The sequence below is a fragment of the Dunckerocampus dactyliophorus genome, chromosome 1, assembly GCF_027744805.1.
Source record: "Dunckerocampus dactyliophorus isolate RoL2022-P2 chromosome 1, RoL_Ddac_1.1, whole genome shotgun sequence".
NCBI lineage: Eukaryota > Metazoa > Chordata > Actinopteri > Syngnathiformes > Syngnathidae > Dunckerocampus > Dunckerocampus dactyliophorus.
This window is the reverse complement of record NC_072819.1, coordinates 39,714,118-39,739,993: the sequence shown is the minus strand read 5'-3', so window position 1 is coordinate 39,739,993 and position 25,876 is coordinate 39,714,118. Positions and strand designations below refer to the sequence as shown.

Below are 25,876 nucleotides of genomic sequence, written 5' to 3'. Positions count from 1 at the left end.
AGTGAAGTTGCAAGTCTTTGAAGACATTGTCAAGTGGAGTCCAAGTCACACCTCCACACCTTTGAATGTGGCATCCCCCAAGGTATAGGTTTGGGGTCACATTTATTCTATATTCTATTTTTAGAAATTTGTGTGGAAATTAATTTGTTTCACTGTAGAACGTTGACAAATGTTCTCAGAACTCAAAGCCAAACTTAATCTATATTTGGGCTCAGGTTCAAGAACATCTGACAAAACCTTTACTATACATGCTGCCTTCAAGTACTTTTGGTTTGGGGCCTTTTGGTTAAATAAACGCTAGTCCAATGGTTTTAGTTTGACCTGCCTTATTTTCTTTTATGTTTATTGTGCTGTAATACAATATATCAGTTACTTGACCCTACTTTTATTATAAATACATCGTTTTACATGTGTACACTATACAGCATTCACCGCTCATTGTATAGAATTGATGGCAAAGAAAAATCTGTGAAAATCATATCACAGCAAAAATTTATTGTAGTTATGTAAAATGTAAGAAGGGAATCATTCACATTAATAGCCACAAGCATACAGTTTACAGACTTGTAGCCAGTCCTGGTTGTGTCTGGCAAGGAAGTCCATTAAGTCCCAAACATCATGTTTCTACCTTGTGGGAACAATATTATTATGAAACATGTAGAAGAGAATCATCTTGTGGCTGATTACACACAGGCAAAGTAATATCAGCTTTCAAGACAATCATCAAATGCAGAATAGATCATTTTAATACAACGAAGTTCTCTGCAACACACAATAAAGAGTGCATTTTGTGAAGAAAGTAAGGCAGTGTGTGATATTTCTCGAATACATGGGTAATGGCTAGATTTCCCATCCCAAAGCAGTGCAAGTTAAACACGTAGCTCCTTCCGCAGCAAGAAGAAAATGATGTCTTTTAAGAAAAACACCTCTGATAAAGATACATGTTTTTACAAAACTTCAGCAGACCTGTGCTCCTTTTACCGTCAATACAAACAGCAATTCCATACATTGCTTCCCAGAGACAGCACAGAGGACTCGGACAGACGTAAAAGAGCAAAGCGAGGACAGACAACGAAAAAGTCCAGTATTTGCAGTGTTTAACTTCCAGTGTTCAGTTTGTTCTGTCAGTATTTGTTGATTCCAAATATCCGCACTCCATGGAAGAGAGGCAACTTTGGCAGGAGAACACTGAGGAGGGAGCAGGTGTTAATTAAGAAATGCGTACGGTCGTACTTTGTGTAGAAACTGGCAAGAATATACCTGCAAAGACAAACACATCATATCAGTGCTGTATAAATTCAACATTAATTATATAATAAAATGTAAAATATACTGTACGTTCTTAGCATCAAAGCTTCAGATTAAATCAGTTTGCTTGGTTTAAGGTACAAGTGCAAGAGAGTTTCAATACTGACATGGATAATTCAAATGATAACATTTATTTATTTAAATTGTTTATATTTGACCCTTACAGAATATTCTATTGTCTGTTGGACTAATGGACTTCAATCCACACAGCACAATATTCATAATTCATAATGCTATGGTGACTTCTGCATCGTAATACACTGTGGTGCAAAGGTTCCAGGGGTCTTTGTTGATTTATTTGAAAGATTTTATGTCTAATTGTCTCCAAAAGACTTTCCCAACTTGTGCAAATTTCCAATTTTCCTCTTTATAGATTGGACTTTCCCTTTTTTCTGAGTACTGGTCCATCCAATGAGTACTTTCAAAGTAATTATTTTATGCTGCCAAAGACAAGCGATCGCTACTCATTTTCTGAAAAATACAATAGCTGGGATCGCTTCACTTATCAGCGGAAGTAGTGACGTCAAATGCCCCCTTTCAGGTGAACGTGCGCTTAGCACAAAGCCGAAAACCGGACTTTACTAAGTAAGTTGATAATCACCGTCGCGGGATCAATTAAGTCTGATTGCGGATGTTATGTTTTGTCAAGTTGCATCTTGAGCACAAAGCCTGGGTTTTGTTGAGCCACTTTCGCCGTATACCCCCCAAATACGGCTCAGAGTGGGTTTTAATTTGGTGGAAACGGGCCCAAATGGCTCTTTTGACGTTAAAGGTTGCCGATCCTTGGTCTATATGTACCCTGGGATTGACTGGCAACCAGTCCTGGGTGTACCCCACTTGTAGGAGCCATTTATGCTTTGTTTGGGTGTAGTTTATTTGGTTTGGTTTTGGCGTTTGTTTATGTTGACGGTACTGAGGGGCCGTATATGCTGTCAATGCAGGAGTGACATAGCATGGGTGACGGGAGGTCACGCGGTTTTTACTACTCACTCGCTCATACACGCTTATGCTCGCTCCTGCACCACACCTCCACACTCACCATACATCCACTCTGGACATCGGATTTACTCATGGACCACTGCTTACATGCTTACAACATTCCCGGGCTTTGTGCTCATGATGCAAATTGACAAAACCTAAATTCCCCAAACAGTTATTACTGCGAGGGTGGTTATCAACTTACTTTGTCAGGTCCGGTTTTCGGCTTTCTGCTCAGTGCAAGTTCATATGAAAGGTTGCGTTAGATGTCATATTTTTCTACTTCCTTGTAAAAATGGTATTTCACACAAGAGGAGCAAGTAATTGTTATGGAGCGTTATGAAGAGTTCAAAAAGATTATCACTGGCAAAAAAAACACTCTCTCTGCCAATAGAGTCAGGGAGAACAGTGTGTTTTAATTTCTGAAAGCTTAACGCTGTGCAACTTTTACATATTAACCCTTATCCATTTGAAAAAATGCATAAACTGGAGCAACAATTGCCTTTTTCATCTTTGAAATATGTCTTATATTGTTTTTATAATTTACTGATATCAATTATGTGTCACATGCTGTATCTTGTGGTGTTGTGTGTTGTGTGGCGAGTTTTTCCTTTTTGTTAGAATAAAGAAGTGTTTTGTTCCAGTTGATTAATGCCTCAGAGTGCTTATCCCTCCAGCAAATACTGTAATATACGGCCAACGGGCTGAGTACATACACAAGGACTGCTGCTTTTTTTCCTATTGCATTTTATTCCTCATGCTCAGCTCAAAAGGTGAGCAAATGTAGGGTATTCCCTCAGATGAAAATCTATATCCCTTCTAGAGAATTTCATCAGGGAATGCTAGTGTATCAGTGCGATCTCAAAGAAGCCGCTCCCATCGTGGTGCTGCCCGAATTATTCTTCCTCTCAGGTCCACCAGGTTCTCAATAAATGGTGACGCCATCTCCGAATGAGTTACACAGTGAAACAGCAGCGCTTACAAAGTTGATTTTAAGATGAAACTCTGGACATAACCTGGTCATAGCCGTGTTAAAAGAGCGCCGCTTAGTATAAGCAAGCCTGGCTTTAGACCAGGGGTGGGAAAACTTGTTGACTCGTGGGCCGCATTGAGTCAACAAAAACAAAAACACTAGTTTAAGCTTATAATTCTAACAGTCCACCTGGAATTATTTGTCTTACTTGATCTTTTTTCAGGAGCACTTTAAACATCAGACCACATCAAATAACAAAACTGAATTTTACAGTTGTTTTTTTTTTTTGTTTTACTGAATAAGACACCCAGAGTACAATACAATATGAGCTACGAACGATAAAAAATTGACGATTAGAGAGTATGTGAACGTCCCTCCTTTTTTACTTCCCAGGTGGTGCAGTGCTTAGGTTACGTTGTGTGTCACATATTGGTTGACTGGTGTTTGTTTGGCACCATGGGTAAGGTAGTTTTCTGGATTGTTGCATGTGAAAAGCTACTTAAACCATCAAAAGGTTGTTCTCAAATTGACCGACTCTGACTACTTGCAAGTCATGTTGCCAGCTTGTATGTTAAAAGTTTAAATGAAATACTTTGGAAGCAACTGGCGGGCTGGGCTTGGCGACAGAATTATTTGGCAACTCAAAGAAAAAACACATATTCCCATCTTACTAGTTTCTTTTCTTTCTTTCTTTTTTTTAAGTCAGCACATTAAACAAACAACACCAAATAAATATTTCTGACATTTCCAAAAATAAATCAGTAACCAATATAGCCACCTTTCTTTGCAATAACACGGAAAAGCCTTCCATCCATGGAGTCTGTCACTTTCTTTGACCATCAACTTTTTGTGCAGCAGCAACCAAAGCCTCCCAGACACTGTTCAGAGAGGTGTACTTTTTTCTTCACTGTAAATCTTACGTTTAAGGGCCCACAAGCACTCAATAGAGTTTAGGTCAGTTGAGTAAGGAGGTCATATCATTATATTTTCATTTTTAAGGCCTTTACTAGCTAGCCACGCAATGGAGTACTTGCATGCATGAGACATGGAGCATTGTCCTGCATAAAAATAATGGTCGGGGAGACCCAACAAGCTACAATATCTTGGCAATTTCAAGAGTGCTGCATCCCTATAAAAGATGTTTTACACTTCTTGACTTTTCAGAGTCTGTTAAATCTCTTTTCTGGCCCATTTTGCCAGAGAAAAAGAAGCCGCCTGATAATTGTGCACAACTAATAAAGGGTGTTGATCTCCTAAGGCCACACCCTCCCTCAGTTCACACATGGACATCACCTGGTATGCTTAAAGCCAATAGGCATTCAAGTTTATTCAGCTTAGGGTTGGAAAATATGCATAAAAAATCAAAATATGGTCAAAATATTGACTTGCTTAATAATTGTGCACACGGTGTAAAGAACAAGTGTAGACTTACTTACAGAACAATTGGTGAGATGGTGAGGAATTTGCGTGAAGCTGTGAACTGTACACCGTAATCCATCTGTTCCCAGTGTGTGAGCAGACGAGCTTTGCCTTGATCAGGTGTCTCAAAGGGTGTGCCCTTTACCGTGTGCAGAAACAGGTACATCACCTGGTACAAAACCACACACATCTGTTAATTGACTCAACACTGATTCTCTATTCTCTCTCCGAGATTACATTTCGGGAAGAGACAATTCCTGAGGCAATCAAAGGAACATGTACGAGAAGAGCAAATACAGTGGAACCTTGGTAAGCATCATTAATCTGCTCCAGAAGGTCTGACTCAAACCAAAATGGACGCTAACAGGGTCAATTACTCTCCTAAGAAATAATGCAAATCCAATTTGTCCATTCCAGAAAGCCAAAAATGTTAACGCAACATGTTTTTAAAGTTTTACAATTATACTTTTACCTGCAGAAAACAATTGCATATAAATACACATAAATGGGGAATGGAAGGGGTAAATGTACATTTAAGGCTACTTTTACCTTCGTGGAATACGTGACTCCTGACATGACTGCTCTCAAAGAAACAATGTGGCAATGAGATCAACACGGACACCACTTTCCTGTTCTGCCAAGAGTTATTTCTTCAATTCAAGAGTGTTTCTCTCCTCAATAACTCAAAATGGAGCCAAAGAAAGTTGAAACTGCCAGCATTTGATAAAGAAGGTGAAAAACACTATTGAATTCATGGCATGGCAAAACAGGAAGGTGGTGTCTGTGTTGATCTCGTTGCCACATCATGTTTTTGGGAACAGCCAAGTCTTCAATGAAGATAAAAGTAACCATACAGTAAATGCTCATTTATCCCTTTCATTCATCATTTAAATGCATTTAGAATTGTTTTATGCATGTAAAACTATACTAGCAAAACTATAAAAAAAAACGTGTTAGAAAATTAGATTTTCAGATATATATATTTTTTAAAGTTATTTGACAAATACACTGAAACAACTAAATAGCCCTTTTGCGCACGCAATCACCAAATAAGTTAGAAATTAATCAAGCATAACATTCAACCATTAAAACACATTCATCTGCTCGGGAATGCAAGTAAACACATAATTGTAAGCTTAAACAAGTAAAACGGTGTATTTGAAAATGAATGGATAACAATAATGATATATCAGCATTAAAAATGTAATTTCAGTTAAAGAGCTTCCACATACTGACGTTTTAACCATTATCAAAGTCTTTAAAATTATTTTAGTAATTACCAATTGTTAATTTAGGACGGCTGTTGCATAAACCTTGGCTGTCTAACAAATGTGTTAAGCACTGTACAGCACGTGATAATTGCAATGCTATACAACCCATGTGGTCAAGAAGCTGCAGTTTTCATCTGCTCAGTTTTTAGTGTAGCGCATGCTTCAAAACTGACCAGGTTGTGGATGACATTGGTCAAGGTCCAGACAAGCGGCACGGTGATAAAAGGAATGCTGAGCAGGATGATGTGCAACACCACGGTCAGCAGAAGGTAGGCGAGCCATATGCCTCGGCTGTTCATCACCTGCGTGTTGGGGTTGACCTCGCTGTGAGCCACGCCCACGTTCATCTTGGAAAGAGTGAGACCAAATTTAGGATGCGAAAAAGCGATCAATCCACTGAAGCTAAAATACGATTCAAAAGTTTTTACACATACACATACATCTTTGTTGCAATTGGTAAATTGCATGTAGAAAAATAATCTGTGTTGGGTAATAACTGTGTATGTGTACATGTATTTCAGTGTGCATAGTTCGTCTCCTGTACTTTAGATGTCTTGACTGCGTTTTGCATATTGTTGCTCCTCATTTACTTGTGATGGAGTTGCATATGTCAGACATACAGTATGTGTGGAAATATGTCAGACAGTGCTGCTGTGACACATCAGTTTCCCTCAAGATATTAACAAAGTACAATCTATCCATCTATTTTGACATTCCGAAGCACTAAACGACGAATGAATGACGCCGCCCGCCGGAGCTCTGCTGGGTTTTGAAACAGGTCCTCCTCTACGGAGGACCGAAAAACCCCAAAGTAAACATTGGGCACGTAAAACACCAACAATGATTAAGTATGATCTCCTTAAAATCATATACATGTCACCCAGAAGAAAGTCTCGTGTCGTTCTGAACGCGATAATGACATATTGTTCACACGCTAGCTAGCTAACGTTTGCAACTTGCTAGTGAAACGCTAGCTGGGTCAAACTTTCACTTATGGTGAAGTAAAAACGAGTGGTTGGTTATAACAGCCAGGATAACGCCTCTTCATTGTACAAAACGCATAGTCAACTCTATTACAGATTTATTGAGTTCAAAACTCTACCTTTGCGTGTTGTCGCTGCTCACCAGGAAATAAACTAGTTTTGGTTAAACCCCGCCCTCTTGGGCTGTCCCTTGACATCTGTCAAACACCAGCCCGGGTCCTCATCTTTCAGATTCTAATTCTTTCAGGTCTTTCCTCATGTGACTACCGTTAATTAAAGGCGATTCTAAAGTTTGTTGGGACCGCTCGAACCAGCGTTGTTCAGCAAAAATAAATATTTGTCAGCCCTCGGTGGCCCCCAACTGAGCTGGGACCCCAAGCAGTTAGTTGCCTGCCTTGTCTTGTGGCAAGCAGCGCCCCTGCCTCTCACAGAGAGTCAGCTGGGATAGGCTCCAACTCACCATAATGAGGACAAGTCGTACAGAAAAAGCATGGCTGGATGAACATGCAACGTAATCATTGACACAGAACAGCTCCAATCTGGGGCGTATCTCATGTGGAGTATACATTGTACTCTGTGTACTTGTTCTCCTCGGGTACTCTCATGGGTTTCTTCTCATAGTTCAAAAGCATCAGTGATTGAGGGAGTAAAAATATTGTACTCAAGTATAAGTACAGTTACTTTGCTAAAATTCTACTCAAGTACAAATAAAATTACAGGTCTAAACAGGTGAAGCAACACCAATCTAAATATTTTTTCACACAAGTACATAATGCATCTTACTCTTACTTCAAAGTTAAATAAATAGAGGAAAATGGAAGTGGATGACTTGCCCAGAGAATCAAAACATGGCCTTCCAGCATCATGTAAAAAACATAAATGTGGAAGTAATGATGTCATGTTCACACTACAAACATCCCATAAAATACACACAAGTGTGTTACATCCTGAGGAAATAAACTTGCTGACTCTTGTGGCACATTTTATGCAGATGTTTTTATGTGTATTTATTTATTGCCGATCTTATAACTATTTTCTGTGTTTTCAAGGGAAAAAAGGACTTATTTTGGCTATCAGCAGTCTATAACAACCATTCCTTTGAAGTCATGATTGCAGCAAAATCTCACAAATGCCATTGGGGCCAAAGGTCAACCTCACTGTGAAATCCTGATAATGTGTAAAAAAAAACCACACACAAAAAAAACACACGCTTTTCAGGCGGTCAATGAATGAGGGAGTTTTTGGCTCTGATCTGGTTTTGATTCAAGTGGGCCTTAAAGATGAAGTGATAACATTTTGGTTGTCAGAGGTGATGTTATGAATGTGGGCAGACAAGATGTAAACTACAACCAGTGTAATTATTACCAAGGACAGGCAAATGTAATTGACCAGCATTTTTCTTTTTTAATAATAAAGTGGAGATCATCCGAGTGCACAATAGCACATCCTAATCTTCCAATCTGATTGTGTTGCTGTAAACTCAATACTGCTTACTAGGGGTGTCACGAGATCTCGCAAGATTAAACTGTGACGAGATTTGTCGTTCAGAAAAAAACTGTCTTGCGATAATAAATTAATTAATTAATCACACGATAAATAAAAATGAACTCAATACTTTTGCCGCCCTCCATGTCCATGCTTGTCTGTTTTCCTTATCTCTTGCCTCCAAACAGGCAGGAACAGGATTCACTTTGTGCATTGGTTCAACACCTCGACGCGTTATAGAACAACAGCGAACAGAGTGAGACCTCTTGTCAGTCATACAGTCGCTTTGTCTCTGTGGGGAAGGCGGGGCCGTTAGCATACACACACAGCAAAAGAGTGGAGCTTCGTGAGGAGCAATGCAAAGTAACGTAAGATACAAGGTGAGTCCGTCAAGATGAACGAGCCAGGATGCCGAATTGATTTGAAAGTTGTCGCAAAAAAAAAGGCAACAAAACAAATTTGCCCACCTCAAACATATCCACCTGACCCAGTTTTTCCATTTTGGAAAAAAAGTGCTCATTGACATGCAGAGCCTTCATCAACGCAGTCAACACTCACTGAGATGTTTGGTCGGCAAAGTAAATACAAACGGAACAGCGCAAAGTTGTGTGTGTTCACAGAAAGTCACCGCAAAATAAATGTTGCTCTTTAATACAGTTGAAAAGCCAGCATTTCGGGAAAGGTGGGAAACATTTGACAGACAGTACGAATTACCTGTGAGAAAATACATGTCACAAACGGCAATTCCACAACTTTACAGAGTCAAAGATGACATTTCAAAACCCACCTGCATTGTTTTGTGACACGGTTAAATAAAAAAGGTTGTTTGTCCAGTCATATGTTTTCATTGTACTTTTCTTAAAATTAATGTTAAAATTGTGGATCCAATCTCGTGCATCGTCTTGTCTTGTGAGTTGGGTGTCTTGTGACACTCCTACATCCAAACCCTAAGGGGCATATTTACATTTTTTTCCAGTTTTGGCATTACTATCATATGCTGGCATTTTTTCTTAGGCATTTGAGCTTTTTTAGTGTTTTGGAGCAGTTTTAAAGGTGTTTTCACCCTCTATTTGTATTTGATGTTTGCTGAAAGAGGATGAACATGAACAATAAGAGGACATCAACAGGAATCCTACGCTAGTTGTTGGCAAGGTTGTGAGACTTGGTAAAAGTTTGAATGAAGTCTAACAAGTAACAAACTTCCCTGTTGAGCCACGATATGGTTCATTCACACTGAGCTCATGGATACTTCCCTGTTAAACTTTCCTTCTTTCAAACCAAGAAACATTCCCCCTTTGTTTGAATTGAAACACTACTGTACTAACATTGCATCATTAACATGTGAAGTAACTCAAGTAAACAAATCTGCTATGATGGACATGCCAGACAGGAAGCTCGCAAGAAGTTGTGGGTCTCCGAAGAGCAGAAATGTTTTTGGAAAACACACTTTTCTTATGTCAGAATGTACAATTAAGGTCAAAATTATTCACACCCTGGACACATTTTGACCTTAAGTGATTTGTTGTATTGGTTGTCGAGTATCTTCTGGCTGGAACTGACACAAGAAAGTGGCTAAAGATATTCAGAAGTTGTGTGAAAAATATTTGCCATTTTGCGTATTTTTGAAAATGATTCATATCCCTAACAATTTGGAGAAAACTCAATAGTAGGGGTGTCACAAGACAATCAACTCACGAGACAAAACTGAGTCCACGAGAACGATACGAGACAAAATTTTAGCATTAATTTTAAGAAAAAATATGACTGGATGAACAAACTTTTTATCTAACGTTGTCACAAAACAATGCAGGTGCGTTTTGTCAGTGTTTATTGTCGACACATATGCTAAACACATATGCTAAAAGATATTATTGTCTGCATTTTTTGAGAACAAATAAACCACTAATGTTATGATAATACATGATAATAAATACTAATAATACATCATAATAATGCAATATATCCTTTAATACGTCATCTTTCACTCTGTAAAGTTGTGGAATTGCCGTTTGTGACATGTATTTTTTCACAGGTAATTTGTACTGTGTAACATTTGCAACATTTCTTGAAATGCTGCCTTTTCAACTGTATTAAAGAGCAGCATTTCTTTTGTGATGACTTTCTATGATGCACACCACTTTGCGCTGTTCTGTTTATTTACTTTCCCAATCAAACATCTCGGTGAGTGTTGACTGTATTGACGGAGGCTCTGTATGTCTTCCCAGATAGAAAAACAATGTCAGGTGGATATGTTTGAGGTGGGCAAATTCGTTTTGTTGCCTTTTATGTTGCGAGCATTTTCAAATAAATTCGGCATGCTGGCTCGTTCATGGTGATGGGTTTACCTTGTTCATTATTAATATTCCCTCTTGGGTCATCTTGAGACAATGAGGAGGTGTTGTTCTGATGACAAAGGAACTACAGCGTGAGTATGAGTTGGAGGTACATATGTGGTGTTGGAATTGCACTGCTGTTGATGTGTTCAGGTCAGAATAAAGTTATAAAAGAGCACCACACTCTTTGTGACTCTGTGGGGACGCTACACTGTGCCACCGTCAGTTGTCAGAACAGGGAGGCAAGATGCGTATGCATTAATCACGCTAAAAAATGTCATGTAATTAATGAAATAACCATTATTGTTATTATTGTTATTGTAGCCATTAACATGCTATTTTTGACAGCCCTAATATTATCATGAGACATGAGATTTTCTGAATGAGAAAGCATCACAGTTTAATCCCGCCAGATTGCGTGTCACAAGATCTCGTGACACCCTTACTCAATGCAGTATTTTTCAATAGGATCCTAGGAACTTATAGCATAAGTTGTAAACATCGTCATTCATCCAGGTGATTGTATTCTCAAGCCACTGAAGCGATCGCAACTGAACTGTTCAGGTAGTCCTAAAAGATGTTTCGCCTCTCAGCCAAGCAGGCGTCATCAGTTCATGTGTAACCTGCCTGGTCTAGCCAGTTCCACGTTCCTCCTGGGCTCAAACCAGAGTCTGCAGATTGAGAGTCAAGAGCGCTAGGCATCAAGCTAAAAGCCCCGAGCTGTCAACTTGATGTCAAGCGTGACTCTGGCTGGCATTTGTTACATTCAGCCTCCTCACCCTCACCCGGGTCACGGCAACACGCTTGGTTCAGGGTTCGCAGAATGGGAGTCGAGAGTGCTAGCCATCCAGGTAAAATCCCGGACTGTCAACTTGATGCCCAGTGCGACCTTTAAGGTGTCAGGGACTGAGGTTTATCAAAGTACTTTAGGACCGCTACACCAGCTGGCATCCGTTACACATGCTCAAAGACTAGAAAGGACAGCTCATGTCTAGCATCCACTGGCATAAATCTAGAATGGGTTTTCAAACTATGAGGCAAGCTTCCCTTGGGGGACACCAGCAAACTTCGGGGGAGAAGCAGATTGAGAAAAATAAAAACATTTCTCAAGCCTCCAAAGCTAACCTCAGTGATATTTAAAGGCAAAATTAACTGAATTTGACTTCCTATGCACTCTTTTTTTTTTTACTAATTGTTTTTTATGTATTAATTGCATGCCCTCGCGACCCTAATGAGGAGAAGCGGTATAGAAAATGGATGGATGGATGGATAGAAAATATATAATAGTCATATTTTGTGAATCTTTATTGTACATAGATAGCATACAAAACAATAAATAGCCATAAATACAATAAATATTGTTTCAACAAATAGCACATAAAACATTTTCTTGACGTTCCATTGGAAATACAATACAAGCTCATTTCTAAACATTACCAGCCACTATTGACTGATGTGAATATTTTGATCAGTGTGATCAGGATGATGTTGGTTGACTTTCTACACGCACTTCACAGCCAAGCCTTGTGAGTGATGAGCCGGATCCCCGACTGCAAAGACTCGAGCTGTGAGGATGGAGAAGGAGAAGACTCGGTCCAGGATATACTTGCAGACTGCGAACTGTTGCCAATTTTCGACTTTTTGTATCTTCTCCTCGATGGTGTCCTGCAGAAGAACATCACATTTTATCAATCCCACCTGGTCTGACGTGTACATTTAAAAAAAAAAAAAAAAAAAGCGTTTTCACCCACTGACCTCGGGATCCCCGCCCTTCATCTTGATGCATGTTCTCATGCTTGTATGCAGGCTGTCCAACGTTGGCTTCACTTGAAGGACAAAGTTTGAGCAATTTTGAAATTCTGTGGCCCTCTTAAGTGCAAATTGATAGCCGGTTAGAACCTTGAAGATCTTATTTACGCATGGCTGTTGGAGGCAATGTGACAAAAACAACATCACAATCAAGAACAACCCTGCTAACAGTGGCCTTGTGGACAATTGATGCTTACAAGACTGTTGCTGGCCATGGTCTCAGGATCACACTTATCTGCGGCCTCCATAAAGGCAAGCTCAGAGAAGATTTTTGAGATATCTTTCGATCTATTCCAAGCCTGTAAAACATTCCAGACTTATTGGAATATATAAAATACGATACACTCAGACAAAAACAAGTCAACAAAATATAGGCTGCTGCAATATACCAACAAAATGAATAAATCATGCAGAAAGTTCTACTCGAATGCTGATTTTGTGATATTCTTCATCATTTTTGGATAAAATATATAACGTACAACAAGGGAAATAATTTCTTACCTGTTCTGAGGCACGCTTTGCGACTCGGTTGAACAGCAGTGCCCTGTCCCTCACCTCTAAACAGACGTCATCTTTCAGCAGGCCAGGAGCGCCCGACACGGCAGCCAACAGCAAGAAAAGAGATGCTACAGTTTTGAAAACAAACTCCATGGCAGATTGCTAATGATGTCTATTGAGCCCTGGCCCTGGGTGTGTGTCGAGTGATGACGGCTGGTACTGGGCTTTATTTATATCTAAGAGAATGAGTCAGCACAGGGATTTCCTGCATGCATGGGCCTCAGGTGAGTTGAGGTGGGGAGCAACTAGTGTCTAATTCAGAATTCATAAACAATAATCCAAAGAAATGCTTTATCCATATAGCCCTCTAGTGATTTTATTTTTTAAAGTTTTAAATTTTGAAGATTACACTACAGTAAAAACAAATGTATTTGGAGTATTGAGGGAATTAGCACTTTGGCAGTTTATTTTCCAATTGTAATGAATTAAAATTTTATTGACCGGTCTCAATCTGCCCCTTTCTTTTCTAAGAAAGCATTTTAATACATTTTTGCACTTTAATTTCCCAGTTTTGTCGTTTTCCTTTTTGCAAGCAACGCACTTATACAACAAAAATATGTTATCTACTGTAGTTCATCTACTTACTTTCTTTTTTATTTACTTTTCTTTTTTTTCATTTTAATTATCTACAAATAAATGAACGCCACGATGAAAGTGTGAATGGAGCGTGATATAGTCGTGTTTATATGAATTTTCTCTTCTTTCAAAAGACGTGCTGTATTGCAGACTTTCCAGTAGTAGTGGAATCACTGTTATTGGGAGAAATGAAGGATACATTACATATACGGCAAATTATATTATTCTAACAAACAAATTCACATTTTCCTGTTTCGGACAATCACGGAACGTTCGAAGTGCTTTTGAACGCACCGCCGTTGCTCCGGAAGTGTTTGCTGCAGTGTGTGTTGTTTTTTGTTGCGACTACTGTGAGCATGGGCGGCATATTGAACTCCAAGCCCAGGTTGGCATAAACTTTGGATTTGAATTTCATCAGTCTTCGTTGGTTTTGAATTAAAATGAATGCGCAGTTTGTGGTGGTGATGAACTAACCCCGACGGTGTGCAGCTCAGTTTATCTCTCGTGTTAGCCAAAAGCTAACTAAAATTTTGAATTCCAAACTAGCTCACCACCAATTCTAAATAGCAATGGCAAAAGGCACCACATGTTTTCCCCTAGTCTATATTGTAATGTTGCGTTCCCCTTATTCCCCTTATTTATTTATAATGCTTATTTATAATGATTCGGGTTAGCTTCCGGTTAGTTAACAGCTAGCAGAAACCAAGCAAACAGTATGCCATCTCCTTATTTTACAATGTGCCGCAGGCCAGTAAAGAACGAGCTGTGGGCCACACTTTGGACACCCCTGCCTGATGGGGTTACGGTTTCATGAGCCCTCAAAGATGACAACGATCATCTTTCCTACCGTGGATGTCATTTTTCACAGACATTGCTCATACATTGCAGGTTGATGTAGCTGAACCCATGATGAACTATGATGACTCTGGGATGGGGGAGTACTCCCCCAGTCTCCATGGGACTCTGGATGCAGCAGGAATGGAGCCATCCATGGATCCTCACATCAGCCCCAGCCTCTTGCAAGGTGTCGAGATTGATCCGGATGGCCTGGCTGTGACAGTTCCCGAACCTGTTCATCTCATGGAGGGAATGTTTTCTGAGCTCCACAGTGTGGTTTCGGAAGTTGGCATCCCAGTGACAGCCACACATTTTGATCTGCAGGAAGAAATGCTTTGGATGGGAAACCACAGAGTGAGAGCGTAGATTCCTGTGCTCATGTTCCTTAAGGGCAGCTTATCTATCGTCTTTTCCCATTTGCTTACAGGGTCATGCTACCTCCTTCTTTGGACCTACAATGGGCCGCTATTCTTCTTTTCAAGTGCATGCAACTGATGACATCCGACACATTCAGAGTCTGGAAACAGGCGTGCTGTTCCTCTCTAAGTGCAACCTCAAGTGCTACACTCGTGGGGGCCTGGTCATGTTTGATTATCCGTAAGTATCTGATATTTATTGTCTTTTTTAATTCATCATCTCATACAGGGCCGCACGGTGGTATAGTGGTTAGCATGTCAGTCTCACAGTTTGGAGATTTTGAATCTTTATGGGAGCATTGCTGTGTGGAGATTGCATGTTGTCACTCTGTGTGCCTGGGTTTTCTTATAGTACTAAAAGCAGTATAGGAATTGGATGGATATCAATGACATTTCGTATATTCTAGAATGGAGGAAGGAGCTGATATGCACAGCCTCCTAATGACTGACAACAATGCCTTAATATTGGGTGGACTACAGAACTATGTAGCTGAAGTTGACTTGAATACCGTTCAGGAAACTCAAAAGGTGACATTCTTAGCACAGCATCACACGACATAGTTTTCTCAATGAAATACTTTTGAACTCATTGTATTTTTTGTGTACATATAAGTTCACTGTGGAGGTCCCTGGTGTAGCAATAATGCGCCAAAGCAGTCGTTTTTTCTTCTGCGGGCACACATCTGGCAAGGTAAGAATGCTACGGTAAGACGTGAAATATTGATTTTCTAGTTTCAGATTATGGTCACGTTCTCCTTCTGTTCAAATCAGGTGACACTTCGTGACTTGCGCACATTCAAGATGGAGCACGAGTTTGATGCCTTCTCGGGCAGCCTCTCAGACTTTGACGTACATGGGAACCTCCTGGCTGCGTGTGGCTTCTCCAGCCGTGGACTGAATGGGCTGGCTTGTGACCGTTTCCTCATGGTGTACGACCTCCGCATGATGCGAGCCGTCACGCCACTTCAAGTGCACGTGGACCCTCTCTTCTTGCGCTTCATTCCTACTTACACATCACGCTTGGCGATCATCTCACAGACAGGTGCGGCTCACGGCCAATTCTTGTTACAGTGTACACATTTTGATACACACATTTATTTAAAATGTATACAGTATATAGTTTGACATATACGTGAAGGTGTCAAGACAGTATTTCAGACTTACTGCCAATTTTGTCCAATAAAATATCAAAAGTATCAAAAAATTGTGCCTTTACTCAGGTATTTTAAAGATAATGTTCAGTGCTGATTGCCAGTATAGTATTGTTGTTGTAGTTTACAGTGGTGTAGAACTCAAACATGTAATATTTTGTCCCTCATGTAAATTACTAATATTACATAGCCATGTGTTATTGTAAATATTTAGAATTTGTCATTATGATGCAGGGCAGTTTTACACTACTTCAACCTACAAAGACAAAAATATTGTTAAATTAATTATACATTCAATTAAAACTTAATTATCTTTTTAAAGGCAAAATTCAAGATTCTTTGGCTGTGATTAGTTTGTTCGGGTGTGCCTAATTCTTTGGCCAGTTAGTATATGTTTGTGTTTTGTTATTTATAAAGCATCAAGAGGTTGAGTTTTATTGGTCAAAAGAGTTAATTAAATGCCACTGCTAAAGGTTCATACCACAGCATGTGCAGTTTGAAAGTAAATATCCGCCTCATGTTCCCCTTTCAGGTCAGTGTCAATTCTGTGAGCCCACTGGTCTTGCCAACGTGGCGGACATTTTTCACGTGAACACCGTGGGCCAGCTGTTGATGAGTTTTGACGTATCATCCAGCAAACAAGCGTTAGCCTTCGGGGACTCTGGAGGATGTGTTCACCTGTGGTCGGACGCTCCAGAGGTTTCATACAATGACTACTCTCGGGAGACAGAGTTTGCTCTGCCGTGCCTTGTGGACTCGTTGCCTCAGCTGGACTGGAACCATGACCTGCTGCCGCTGTCTCTCATTCCGATGCCGCTAACCAGCACAGAGCCACTACTGTCAGACTGGCCCGCTGCGCAGGCCACACCCAGCCCGAGGTAATGCGACCCTTCAATTCTTGCTCAAGTTTTGTCTGCTTCCTGGAATATTTCCCAACACACCAAATCTGCATGAAAGCCACCCCTTACTTCTTTGTTTGAAATGACTTCTGTTAAAGATGAAGCTGCTAGCAGTTTTTGGGATGAGTCACAGGTAGACTGCAGAAGTCAAAGTAGGTGGATACAGCAGCTGACATCACTCTGTCCATGATGGAGATGTATGATGTCACTGGTACTCACTGCAAGGAAATATCAAGTATAACTCTCACTGTGTCCAAGTTCAGTCAGTTCTCTTATCTGAATTTGTGGTTAAGCAACCCTGAGTCAATGATAAGTGACACCCCCCCAGCAATTTAATCGCCCCAGTGAATAACCATTGATTTAATCTGTGATTTTAAGACAACATCTGCAAAATGTGCATTTATTAGGCGGTAGTGTTTTTCCTCCAACGAGAGTGAATCACTTAGGAGATTTTGTTGAAAGTGTTTGTTTCAGTATACCATCAGTCACAACCTTTTGCCAATCTTTTCAAAATTAATATCAGAAAAGCGGCAGACATTTTGATCACTGTTTTCCAAAGTCAAAGATGATGTGTGTGAATACGGTATTGTGATTTGCCTAAAACACAAAGATAATAGGTCTGCTTTCATGGGTGACTAAGAAAACGTAAAAAATATTCACATTTGAGAGGCTTAAATCGGAGGACATTTATAAAAAAAAAACAAGAAAAAAAACCTAATACCATAATAGTTGTCTATTAATTGATACATGGATTCATGGATTAATTTATTAATTAATTGGGATGCAAGCTGAGGTCAAAGGTCAGATGGCCAGTTACATGTACTTTAATACAGAACTTGGGAATGGAAAAAATAGCGACTGTTTTGAGGATATCAATTTTTTTTTTTTAGTATTTTGTTTGACACACAGACGAGCTCCTCCTGTGGACTCAGAAATTCTGCGCACAATGAAGACCGTTGGATTCATCGGCTATGCAGCAAACCCTCGTGCTCGTCCCCGCAACCAGGCACGTTTCACATCATGTGCAGTCTATTATTATCCGCTTTAGAGCAAGTAGCCATGTTTTTTGTAGCATTTACTCATCAATGCCAACTCTGCTTAAACCCTTTCCCAACGCGTGTTCAGGTTCCCTACAAAATTAAAGATGTGGAACAAGACTACGACAGTTACAGTCAGGTTCCCGAGTCGCCGATCGGGCGTGATGAAGAACCACACCTCTACATGGTACCCAAGAAATACAGAAAGGTTGGACTTTTTCATTATGGTACTGCTGTTGAGTTGCAAATTGTTCCTGAAACTAATACATTTTGGTGACGTGTTCTCGGGTAGGTGACAATTAAATATTCCAAATTGGGACTAGAAGACTTTGACTTCAAACATTACAACAAAACCTTGTTTGCTGGCCTGGAGCCTCACATTCCGAATGCGTACTGTAACTGCATGATCCAGGTGAGATACTTTTACTTTATACAAACATGGACAAAGAGATGTTTTCTTTTTTGTTGATTTTAAATGTTTGCTCCTTTATTGTTTATGTCCTGGCAGGTTTTATATTTTTTGGAACCAATTCGCTGTCTCGTGCAGAATCATTGGTGTCAGAAGGAGTTTTGTTTGGCCTGTGAGCTTGGCTTTCTCTTTCACATGCTGGATTTGTCCAGAGGAGATCCGTGTCAGGTAGCGCTTTGTCTGCCAGTCCTAAATTGCATCCACATTTGTCCAATGTGACAACAGCCACTCCTGTCTTCTCTGCTCTAGGCCAGCAATTTCCTGCGGGCATTTCGTACCATCCCCGAAGCGTCGGCACTGGGCCTGATCCTCGCAGACTCTGATGAGCAAACAGGGAAGGCCAGACTCGGCCGCCTAATCCAAAGCTGGAACCGCTTCATCCTCACCCAGTTGCACCAGGAGACTCAGGAGCTGGAGGGTCCGCAGGCCTACAGGGGAGCCAGCAGCAGGTCAGAGGCACAGAGGCAGATGTGATGATGGTTTCCAAAATAACTGGAGTCGCTAACAGTAGTGGTGAGGTACCTAAGTGGTGCAGTTAGATACACTATAATCTTGTAACTGGCTGTGAGGGCCAGTCCACGGTGTATCCCGCCTTTCGCTCCAAGTCAGCTGGGATAGGCTCCAGCATACCCCCGCGACCCTAATTAGGATAAGCGGCATAGAAAATAGATGGATGGAGTGCTCTATACATAACATTTTTCTCACTTTGTTTGACCAATTTAGTATAATGCAACAAATGACAAAATGCATCTTTCAAAACGTCATCTTCTTTGTAATAAATAACCAAATACCAAGACAAAAAGAACAGGAAATGCTGGATGTCCTCTGTTGTTCCTCTTTGTTGTATCCTTCACTATCGTTTTGAATTTATCAACAGGTTACACGGTTGTTCTACCAGGATTCATACTATACCACACCTGGCATTCATCATATTTCTTGCTTTCAGTTCTCTATACTAGGCCGCACGGTGGTCTAGTGGTTAGCATGTTGGCCACACAGGCACAAGCACACACCCACACCTGGGTTCGAATCTCTTCTGGGCATTTCTGTGTGGAGTTTGCATGTTCTCCCCTTGTGTGGGTTTTCTCCAGGTACTTCGGTTTCCTCCCACACACCTAACAAGCATGTCAGGTTCATTGGCGACTCTAAATTGTCCATAGGTATGAATGTGAGTGTGAATGGCTGTTTGTCTATATGTGCCCTGCGACCAGTTGCCTGTCGCCTGAAGTCAACTGGGATAGGCTCCAGCATAACCCCGCGACCCTAATGAACCCTAATGAACCCTAATCTACCAACAGAATACAATTTGATCAACCAAAACACTTAAACAAGTAGAATGGGGTTTTGACAACTCACATGTTATTTTTCTGCTAAATTTGAATAATAACCTTTTGTTGTTTAAAACGTCATCACAGAACCAGTCATCTGATTTCATGTCGTCTGGAACATGATATGATGGTTGTGGCAAGTGAGGTCTGAAGGGCTTATTATTAGAAAAAGAATACCATTTTCTTATTCTGTTGGCAGATTATTTTGCTTTTTTAAATTCATTTAATTTATCCATATTAAGTTGTGCATCGTAAGAAAAAATGTTAGTCAAAAAGAAGTATTTCAACAGTGATTTGAGATACTTAATCTTGCTTAGATTTGAGTTTTTGCAGTGTATGTAAACCATTGCTAAGAATCTTTTGCAGGAAACCAAAACATTTCAATGCTTCATATGTTTCAGCTCTCTCGGCTCCTCTGGTGAGTCGGCCATCGGGAAGCTGTTCGGATGCGAGGTGGAGAACAGCAGCCTGTGTCGCTGTGGTAAAGAGACCGTCCGTTCCTCCCTCACTTTGCTCTTCACCATGCACTACCCCGAGCAAAACTCTCAAGGTGAGTCAACTGTCTCACTTCTTTAACACCGAAAAACACTTCAGCCACAAGTATCATGTTTGTTGACAGCGCTTCTTTTGACTCATCAGAGAAAACGATAAAGGAGTACGACTTTGCGGAGATCCTGAAGAAGAGCATCTGTTTGGAGCAGAGCACGCAGGCGTGGTGTGAAAACTGTGAGAAGTATCAGCCCACAGTGAGTTCCCGCACGTCGTCATCTCAGGTCGTTCACGTCGATGATCCCATCTTGTCTTTTGCATCTCTTCAGGTGCAGACACGCAACATTCGATGTCTCCCTGATGTTTTGGTCATAAACTGCGAGGTGAACAGTGCTAAAGAGGCGGAATTCTGGAAGGTCCAGGCAGAGGTAATTAGATTATTTTTTTGCATTGTAAAATGTGTCAGTATGGGGTTTGTTATTAATGCTTCTGGAAGCTGACCCATCTGAACCAGCAGATACTCTCAACACTTTTCTCCTATTCATCTTTATTCTTTTAAACAGCTACAGTCGTCCCATCGCTCCCTCACACTACCACGTTTTTTTGAAATTAATTAATTAATATATCATTGCTATTTTGGGGTTGACTATGGCCTGTTATTGTTAAAAAAAGTCATATGTAGTATTCTGGTCACTATGCATCAGTAATGTTACACTGAAGAGACATTACCTTACATTATTACATTGCCTTAACACTGCATGTAGTCAGCCATGGCATGTCTGCCGTGGTACAGTGAAACCAAGTTCTCCTATTCCGTGTGGAAGCGGTACGTTTTTGGCTTCTTACTGTGTCCTTCTTCCCCACTCCGTTTGAAACCCTTTCTTAAGTTTAGAATAAATAAATTGGAGGCTAACTACTTAGCTTGGTAGCATGTTAATGCTTAAAGTGGCGGCCACCGCTTGTACCCCTGCCGTGATCCTGTAGCCTGCACGTAAGAGTTGTGCAATGTGATATAAACAAAGAGTGTGAAGGTGACTGCAGGGGTGTTATTTCATGTCTATAGGGCTCTAACAATGGTAAAAACCCTGTTTAGATGTCATAAACGGGCTCCAACCACAAAAATATTCAGTTTATTATTATTGAGTCCTTCAGGTGCGGGTCTGGAACCAATTAACTGCGATAAACGAGGGACGACTGCTTGTCGAATCTGTCATCCCCTCACCATGTCCACATCCCAGTTGTATCAGTATGTACGCGGACCAGCCGCAACATTAACTACACCTGCAGCAATACCAGATTCTGCCTTTCCCAGCATAATTATGCTCAGTTTTTGCTATGCAGTCACCAACACGAATTCTGGGTGTTAAACATAATATGCCATTTGGTTGTGGTTCTCTCCACAGTATGCTTTCACTAAAGCCACGCAAAAGGAAGAATCAGAGCCTGCACAGCCTAAAGAACACCCGCCTATGCCCACCGAGTGGTGCCTGGAGTAAGACAACCTCCTCCCCTTCTATTATGAGCATTATTATCACCATCGTTTGAGTTCATCGATGGTTGAACCTAATGTGACTGCTGCTCAACCTTATGCAGCGGCGAGGAGATGTGCAACATGGAGGGCTTCTCCACCAACACCCGCTTGGAGGACCTGAGGCACATCTGGATCCCTCTCACATTAAAGATGTCCATCAGCAAAAATCAGGGATTGGAAATCAGCAGCTGGCCCGAAGGAGAGGAAGTAAGGGAGGAAGCTTTCCAGATGAAAGAAGATTAGTCTTCATTTCGGGTTCTCGCTGCGTTGTCATTTTGACTAGCTGAGTGCTGCTGAGGAGGCGGAGGGAGCGTCTCTCTACGACCTGGTGGTCACGGTGCCGCACATCCTCGACGCTCGCGCGGGTGGAAACCTGGTGGCGCACATTAAAGTGGGAGAAACATACCACCAGAGGAAGGAGGTCAGTGAAGCCAGGAGACAACAGAAAATCAGTTTTCCCCATCCGTCTTGGCGTAACTGATCTCTGATTGTTGCAGGGAGTCACACATCAGCAGTGGTATCTTTTCAACGATTTCCTCATCGAGCCCATCGACAAGGTAAATAATGTCCCTGTTTCTTACTTAAGAGATTGCTGGTCATTTCAAGGTGTTTCATCTCAGACTGAAGCTGCACAGTTTGACATGGGCTGGAAAGTGCCCGCCATCCTGTATTACGCCAAGAGGAACTACCACACCAAATACCACCTCCGCAGTGAGTTCACTTCATGAATAATGTGCACACACACACACACACACACACACACACACACACACAGAGTCTTCATTGAGTGGCTCACTTTGCTGCGTGTCCATAGTTAAAAACCCCATTGATGCAAGCGTGCTGCTGACGGAGGCCTCGCTGGCTCGGAAACAGAGGAAGAGTCACGCCACTTTCATCCCCCTCATGGTTAGCGAGATGCCGCAGGCCGGCGACTTGGTGGGGCTGGATGCTGAGTTTGTTACGCTCAACCAGGTCAGTGCTTGTGTGCATTCATTTTGCATGCCGCAACCACAGGAGAAAATCATTCCGAAATTTGAAAAGCTGCGGCCATCTTGATTTTAATGATGTGTATGCTCACAGGAAGAGGCGGAACTGCGCAGCGACGGCACCAAGTCCACCATCAAACCCAGTCAGATGTCTGTCGCCAGGATCACCTGTGTGCGGGGTCAGGGGCCCAATGAGGGGGTGCCCTTCATTGATGACTACATCTCTACTCAGGAGCAGGTGACGTAGATAACGCTTCAATTACAGATCAAATCTAAAAACAGAGGAACCTCGGTTTGCGTGGTTTTTGATTACCGTCAAAAATTTACGGCAAAATTTTGCCTCGATTTGCGTACATTTTCCGGTTAGCGTACAATATGGTGTGCGGCTTGTCGTGTTATTAATACACTGCATGAATCTAACAGTGTTCTTTATGTATTTTTCTCACAAAACGTCCTGTTAGCATCCTTAGCTTGCTAACAAAATGGCAACCGTAACCCTAAGTCAGCTACGTCGCCCGGCTACGATGTCATCAGTGGTTGACTCTCAAAAATCTCAATACAAGATGTGTCCATTTTTGGCTTTCTGGAACAAATGAATTGGTTTTACATGATTTCTTATGGGAAAAATGATGTGGTTAACGTGTGTTTTGGTTAGAATCTGACCTTCTGGAGCAAATGAATGATGCTAACCCATGTTCCACTGTACAATAGTGGTGTCATGAGACGATACATTGGGTCTACGAGAACAAGAAGAGACAAAATTTTCACATAAATTTGAAGAAAAGTACTATAAAAAAATACATGACAATGCATTGCGATCTACTCTTTAATTTGTACTACGTTACACTCTTCTGCAGTCTGTGTGTATGCGAACGGCTCGGCCTCCGCTCCCATCCACCGACATAAAGAGACTGTATGACTGACAAAAGGGCTCACTCCGTTCATGCCGTTGTTCTGCGGAACAAACGCGGCAAGGTGCCGAAACCAATGCACAGAGTGAACCCTCTTCCTGCCTGTTTGGAGGCGAGAGACGAGGAAAACAGACACGCGTGCACACGGCAACATATGGAGGCCGGCAAAATTATGGCGTGCATTTTCATTTATTGTGTGATTAATTTGTTCACTATTGTCCCAGTCTGACTGCAAACGAGACGAGAAATCCTGTCACGTTTAAATCTCGCGAGATCTACTGTGCAAGCGTGAATATATTCTTATTCTCATATTAGTACTATCACTACTATTTTCAAAAATGAACTTTCACCGATTGTATGCTTTCTCCTCAGTTGTTTGTAGCGGCTGCAGGATGTGTCTAATGCAGCTGCAGGTTTCCCCCCGCAGGTGGTGGACTACTTGACTCAGTATTCCGGCATTAAACCAGGCGACCTGGATGCAAAGATCTCCTCTAAGCATTTGACCACTCTGAAGTCCACCTACTTAAAGCTGCGTTTCCTCATCGACACAGGAGTCAGATTTGTTGGCCACGGCCTCCAGAAGGACTTCCGGGTTATCAATTTAATGGTATGCTCGTTGCCATCCACTGTTCAGTCTGGTTTATTGGAGAGTTTGATAATGATTGATCATCGTCTCCTCTCAAGGTGCTGAAAGATCAAGTCATTGACACAGTCTACCTGTTCCATTTGCCCCGGAAGAGGATGATTTCACTCAGGTTTCTTGCCTGGTACTTTCTTGGTACGTCAACTTAAAAGAAAAAGAGGGATTGCTAGGAATTCTTTAAGAAGTACTGTCTCTTAGTAGTCCGCAGACCTCCACCAAGGAGTGTGTTTGCGGGCTACTTCCTAGTTCAGTGAGGATGACAGAAGTACCAGTATGATTCTGGGGCTTGGACTGTTCCTTTGACACTATCGTGATTCAAACTATATACATTCCTGAATTAGCCTTTTACACAGATCCTTGCCAAAAATAGAATTTCATTTTCCTTGGTCCATGTGCCACCCTTCTACAAAGTTTTGTGTACTTAGTGCAATCTTGTTAATTTTGTCTGCCCTTCTATTTATGAGTGCTGATGGTTGCAAACGCCCCCCCACCCGCTTTCAGACCTCAACATCCAGGGGGAAACCCACGACAGCATAGAGGACGCTCGCACCGCCCTGCAGCTGTACAGGAAATATCTGGAGCTGAGTCGTGGAGGCGGCACAGACGAAGTCAGGAAGGTCCTGAAGGGACTCTACGAAAAAGGCCGCCAGCTGGACTGGAAAGTCCCAGACACAGATGCAGGAGATGGTCAAGGTAGCCCAAAAAGTACGAAATGATGCGTAAGAACGTTGCATGCCACATGCCCGGGGGTGATGGTGATGGTGATGGTGAGAGTGTGAGTGGACTGATCAGAGTCTTCTTCCTCTAGCAGGTGCTGCCGTGTTTCCATCAGTGATGGGCCTGTGACTCACTCAACCAGGCTGCTGTCACCATCTTCCATTTTGCATCATGCTTGTAAAATTCACATCATCGTCATTACGTCATCGCTTTTCACTTTTATCATCATTCATCCTTTTAAGAAATGATTCTGAGAACAGGAAGTAAAGTTGTATTGTAGAATGTGTCAATCTTTTTTGCTGGAAAAAGTTTTTGGTGCATGTAAATAAATAAATGTAACATGAGCACCAGAAAAAATTGTGTTGGATGTGTGTGATGACAAAGGAAGAAGACCTTAGAACGACCACAAATTCATATGCCGTTTTTAGTGGCGATTAGGATGCATATTTCTAAGTGGCTTTGAACCTGAACCTGAGGACAGCGAGGTAAAGATTTTGGCCAAAGAAAACAGATGGTTTGAAAGAGGAGTAAAGGAAGCTATTTTTGTCAAACAACAGAACCCATCATTGAATCGGAATGGTGGTTTGAGGTTTAATTTGGACCCTGTGTTCAGCAGGTTACTGAGACCAAAACCCACAGCTCTTAGTCTTGCTAATGAGGTGAAGGCAGGGCCGAGCCAGAACAATAGATGCTAACGAGCCAGTATCAGAGTCGTTCATACCCAATTCAGGGAGCGACACTTCCCTTTTATCGTAGGTGCTAATAGCAG

The 25,876-nt window shown here is 41.4% G+C and overlaps 2 protein-coding genes across 6 annotated transcripts; one reads left to right on the top strand and one right to left on the bottom strand.

Moving 5' to 3' along the window:
- Positions 1 to 475: 475 nt before the first annotated feature.
- Positions 476 to 7,186, bottom strand: ormdl2 (ORMDL sphingolipid biosynthesis regulator 2). Of its 3 annotated transcripts, none has more exons than XM_054779497.1 (4): positions 7,052 to 7,186; positions 6,123 to 6,296; positions 4,692 to 4,847; positions 476 to 1,188 (listed from the first exon to the last, which is right to left on the bottom strand). In XM_054779497.1, exons 1-3 carry the CDS (start codon positions 7,127 to 7,129, stop codon positions 4,692 to 4,694), a joined length of 408 nt encoding a protein of 135 aa, XP_054635472.1. In that variant the 5' UTR covers positions 7,130 to 7,186; the 3' UTR covers positions 476 to 1,188. The 3 variants fall into 3 exon arrangements, with proteins under 3 accessions (XP_054635472.1, XP_054635463.1, XP_054635453.1); XM_054779488.1 differs by having other exon boundaries at positions 4,696 to 4,847; XM_054779478.1 differs by having other exon boundaries at positions 476 to 1,260; positions 4,696 to 4,847; positions 7,052 to 7,185.
- Positions 7,187 to 13,990: 6,804 nt separating this feature from the next.
- pan2 (poly(A) specific ribonuclease subunit PAN2) lies at positions 13,991 to 25,458 on the top strand. Of its 3 annotated transcripts, none has more exons than XM_054795251.1 (26): positions 13,991 to 14,078; positions 14,582 to 14,884; positions 14,958 to 15,127; positions 15,354 to 15,474; positions 15,560 to 15,637; positions 15,718 to 15,988; positions 16,630 to 16,975; positions 17,906 to 18,002; positions 18,122 to 18,241; positions 18,326 to 18,445; positions 18,542 to 18,670; positions 18,752 to 18,951; positions 20,232 to 20,380; positions 20,470 to 20,576; positions 20,649 to 20,747; positions 21,723 to 21,811; positions 21,913 to 22,057; positions 22,134 to 22,271; positions 22,348 to 22,407; positions 22,471 to 22,561; positions 22,665 to 22,822; positions 22,931 to 23,074; positions 24,175 to 24,354; positions 24,432 to 24,525; positions 24,892 to 25,095; positions 25,202 to 25,458. In XM_054795251.1, the coding sequence occupies exons 2-26, from the start codon at positions 14,600 to 14,602 to the stop codon at positions 25,234 to 25,236; spliced, it is 3,630 nt and encodes a 1,209-aa protein (XP_054651226.1). In that variant the 5' UTR covers positions 13,991 to 14,078; positions 14,582 to 14,599; the 3' UTR covers positions 25,237 to 25,458. The 3 variants fall into 3 exon arrangements, with proteins under 3 accessions (XP_054651226.1, XP_054651219.1, XP_054651233.1); XM_054795244.1 differs by having other exon boundaries at positions 25,199 to 25,458; XM_054795258.1 differs by lacking the exons at positions 24,432 to 24,525; positions 24,892 to 25,095; positions 25,202 to 25,458 and having other exon boundaries at positions 24,161 to 24,344.
- Positions 25,459 to 25,876: the final 418 nt, after the last annotated feature.